This window comes from Colobus angolensis, unplaced genomic scaffold (assembly GCF_000951035.1).
Source record: "Colobus angolensis palliatus isolate OR3802 unplaced genomic scaffold, Cang.pa_1.0 Scaffold306, whole genome shotgun sequence".
Classification (NCBI taxonomy): domain Eukaryota; kingdom Metazoa; phylum Chordata; class Mammalia; order Primates; family Cercopithecidae; genus Colobus; species Colobus angolensis.
This window is the reverse complement of record NW_012116333.1, coordinates 284,943-288,957: the sequence shown is the minus strand read 5'-3', so window position 1 is coordinate 288,957 and position 4,015 is coordinate 284,943. Positions and strand designations below refer to the sequence as shown.

Genomic DNA, 4,015 nt, shown 5'->3' with positions numbered 1-4,015 from the left:
CACCATGTTGGCCAGGATGGTCTCAGTCTCTTGACCTTGTGATCCACCCGCCTCAGCCTCCCAAAGTTCTGGGATTACAGGCATGAGCCACCACGCCTGGCCTTGTGGCTAATTTTTGTATTTTTAGTAGAGATGGGTTTTCACCATGTTGGTCAGACTGGTCTCGAACTCCTGACCTCAAGTGATCTGGCCACCTTGGCCTCCCAATGTGCTGGGATTACAGTCGTGAGCCATCATGCCCGCCCATGATTTTTTTATTCAAGCAAGCAACTAACTTAGTTGATCTCAAACTGCAAACTATTTGAAAGTTCAAATATCACTTTGGTTGTGTTATGATTTGAATGCATATGGCCTTCCAAAAATCATGTGCTGGAACTTAAACCCCAAGGTGATGGCCTTAGGAGGAGGGGCCTTTTGGGAAATGATTAATTCATGAGGGTTCTGCCCTCATGAATGGATTGATGTCCTTACAAAAGAGGCTTTAGAGAATGTTTGCCCTTTTTTGCCCTTCTGCTGGGTGAGGACATAGCATGGAGGGCACCCTCATGGGAGCAGACACTGATCCCTCCCTTACCAGTCACTGAAACTGCTAGTGCCTCATCTTAGACTTCTAGCCTCCAGAACTGTGAGGAATCAATTTCTGTTCTGTATAAATGACCCAGTCTGAGGTATTTTATTATAGCAGCACAAACAGAGTAAGACAGGCTGTTTTATTCTGAATTGGGCTGTTTGTAGTTTGCCTTATGTACACGTATCTTAGGGGTCATCCAGAGGTTTAGACATAGTCTATGCACAGAATTTGGGATTCTCCCTCTCCTGTGGTAGCAGTGGAGCTGTGCTACTCAGATACCCTGCCCCAGGGAACCAGAAGGACCAGCTGCAGAGAACATAATTGACTGAGGATCTCCACTGTGGGGTTCATGCCAAACCATAACTGTCATTTCTGCCAGATGTAAGATTTCTGTAATGGTGACTTTGAGGACTCTTCATTAGCTGGCATGAGACTTTCAGAGGTGCTCTGCCGTCTGAAGCCCTTCCAACCCAATCCTCCTCTCTCTCTTTTGCTCATGTCAGACCTGCTTCACCACCCCCGCCTACTCCTATTCGTTTCTCCTGTCTCCTTGACCACACAGCCTTGTTCTAAAAGCTGGTGTGTTCATTCTCACAGTGGCATGGAGCTGAATGCCGCGACCATGGCTATACGTTTATGTTACCTGTCCCGAAGATCATTCATAAGTGTGGTGGGCAATTCTCCAAGGGATGGCAGGGAGTCTGTGGCATTAAGGGGTTGGACCTCAGTCTCTAGTACCCACTCCAACAGTCAGGTCTCCTCAGAAGGCCTTGTGGCTTCAGGAATGCATGCACACCTCCCCTCATGCCATGCTGGCCCTGTAGAAGCCTTTACCCAGACACTGAGCTGCTGGCCTGCCACACTGGAAGCACCTTCCAGAGACATGGGAGACCCTGACGACATGATTCCGAAGCCAGGGACTGGAGGGCTGGGAGTTGGGCATGTGAGCACAGGGGGAGAATGGGTCACCATGCCCAGGCTCAGAACTGGCTCTGCTACTTGGGCCTGGGGAAAGAGCATGCATTTTTATTTATTTACTTTATTTATTATTTGAGACAGAGTCTCACTCTGTTGCCCAGGCTGGAGTGCAGTGGTGCGACATCCACTCACTGCAACCTCTGTCTCCCAGGTTCAAGCAATTTTCCTGCCTCAGCCTCCCGAGTAGCTGGGATTACAGGTATCTGCTACTATGCCCGGCTAATTTTTGTATTTTCAGTAGAGATGAGGTTTCACCATGTTGGCCAGGCTGGTCTCGAATTCTGACCTCAAATGATCCACCCACCTTGGCCTCCCAAAGTGCTGGGATTACAGGCGTGAGCCACCGCGCCCTGCCCATTTTTATTTTTTATATCATGTTAAGAACCCTGCCCCAGGAAAAAATAAACCCCCAGCTCCCAAGACAATGCCCAATATCCATTAGCTAGGCGCCCTGCCAGGAGGAAAAGAAGGAAACAGCTGAGTGCTGGTGCCTTATGCCAGCCCTGGGGCACAGACATAAATAAAGTGGGTTTTCTGTCCTTCCAGGGGCTCCAATCCCAAGGGAGACCACAGAGAGGGCAACAACAGAGGTTCTGACAAATCCGGAGGAGAGACAGGAACCAAGGATGCCTTCCCAGAGGTGCTGGCATTTGGGATGTGTTCCACAGAGAGCAGATACTGCTTGGGGGAAAAAGCACCTTCTATCCAGACTTGGGTGGGGAGGCTTTTGCCTTGATAAAATCACGGTGACTATGGCTTTTTTTTTCTCTTGGTGTAGGAGATGGCAATGAGCTGTTTGGGGTGACTGGAACATAGCATGTGGAACAAGACCTGTTTTAAATGAACCGCTTTATTTTTATGGCAACCAATTCTTAATTCATTCAATAATAATTGAATTGGGTACCTACTATGTGCAAGGAATTGGACTAAGCACAAATAGAACAGAAAATAATCATCCAATGTCTCCAACAAGAACAGACATCTATCAGTGGTTGTGATTTGCTGTTGCTGCTTGGTGTGGAAATGCTGAGCTGGGTGTGGACAGGACACTGTGCAGTCCTGCTCTGTGTAGAATGGGTCCCTATGGTGTTTACACTTTGATCAATCTATGGGGTTCCCTGAAGATCAAAGAATAAACGGAAAGATACTAGCCTTGGAAGAAGAGACGTGACTGCCAAGAGGCCTGGCCAGACAGCCTGCCAGGCAGGCTGGAGTCCAGCTGGCTGGGGCAGCTGGCCTTCCCATAGTGAGACTGGCAGTGTGCTCAGATGGCCACACTGTTTGGAATCCGGTCTGGGGACAAGTAGTAATATGGCAGCTGCTTCTTCTTGTTGCGCTCAGCAATCACGCTGACAATGGCCTCGAGGTTCTTGCGGAATCGGGCCATAGCTTCCTTCACAGGCTTCTCGATAAAATGCTCTTCTGGGTACATGCCCAGGAACAGCTGAGGGCCCAGACATGGATACACACATAGGTCAATCTGCTACCCATGTAAACTGACAGGCCTGTCTCATCCCAAGGGGCCAGCCACCCTTTGGGAGATGAAGGAGGGAGCATCTATTCACCTGCCCATATTCACCCTCTGCTGCCTGACAAGAGGGCCTTGGGAAGGCAAGTGTCGTCGCCTCCAATCTGCTTCCCTAAGGAAGGCTCCAGAGCTGGGCTTCATGGATAAGTGGGAAAATAACTGCCTGCTGCCAGGTGGTTACAAAATGATGCAGATGAAGCTGGAGGGTGCTGGTGGTTGCAGCCATGGTATCCTGCTCTCTCGGGCCACCCCTATGCAGCACTCCCACCTCCCATCAGGGGCACTGGGGCCAGTGCTGGCCTCTCCAGCCCAGGAAGGCAGAAGGCAGGCCAGGGAGCCTGAAGGGGTGGCTGCCCTGTTGGGGTGCTGTGCTTATTTGCGTGCTCACACAGATGTCTGCGGGGCAAAGCTAGACATCATTTTAAAAAACTACTGTATTGGATTAAGATCACAAAGCTTCTGAGCTAGAAAGGTCCAAGAAACATAGGCTACTGATAATGGGACTTGGATTTAGTCTGTGGAGGGCAATTCAGTCTCAATATTCTTTGACCAAGGAATCTGTCTGCTAGGAATGTGTCCGGTCATACTGAACACATGTGCAAAGGCACAAAAACAAGGATGTCCAGTGAGGGACCAACACATTAGCCAGGAACAACTCAGACGCCCAGCAGTCTGGAGCAGGTTGGACTGGAGCGGCCATTCTGTGCAGTACTGAGCTACCCCAAAGCGGGTGCATCCACCAAGACACACCAGATTCAGTTGTTAGGTTAAATGAGATGCACATGTCCTGAAGGAACCCAGGAAACTCTTGGTCATTCCTTCTGGAGTACCAGGGAAAAACACATGTGCAAGAGCTTTGTCAATAGCTGGGGGGAGGGGGTGTCACACACGACCCTCTGGTGACAGTGAGCAGAGCCTGGGCTGTGTGCTCTCCTGCC

The 4,015-nt window shown here is 49.9% G+C and overlaps 1 protein-coding gene and 1 pseudogene across 2 annotated transcripts in view; one reads left to right on the top strand and one right to left on the bottom strand.

Moving 5' to 3' along the window:
- Positions 1-4,015, top strand: part of LOC105517731 — a 731,019-nt pseudogene that overhangs the window by 477,178 nt on the left and 249,826 nt on the right. The gene's annotated exons all lie outside the window — the stretch shown is intronic.
- The window catches only part of ALOX5 (arachidonate 5-lipoxygenase), a 59,796-nt gene continuing 58,164 nt past the window's right edge, over positions 2,384-4,015 (bottom strand). The window contains exons 11-13 of the mRNA XM_011950388.1: positions 3,790-3,898; positions 3,115-3,189; positions 2,384-2,993 (exon numbers count right to left, since the gene is read on the bottom strand). Coding sequence (XP_011805778.1) covers positions 2,814-2,993; positions 3,115-3,189; positions 3,790-3,898 — 364 coding nt within the window. The 3' untranslated portion in view covers positions 2,384-2,813. The remainder of the gene's footprint in view (positions 2,994-3,114; positions 3,190-3,789; positions 3,899-4,015) is intronic.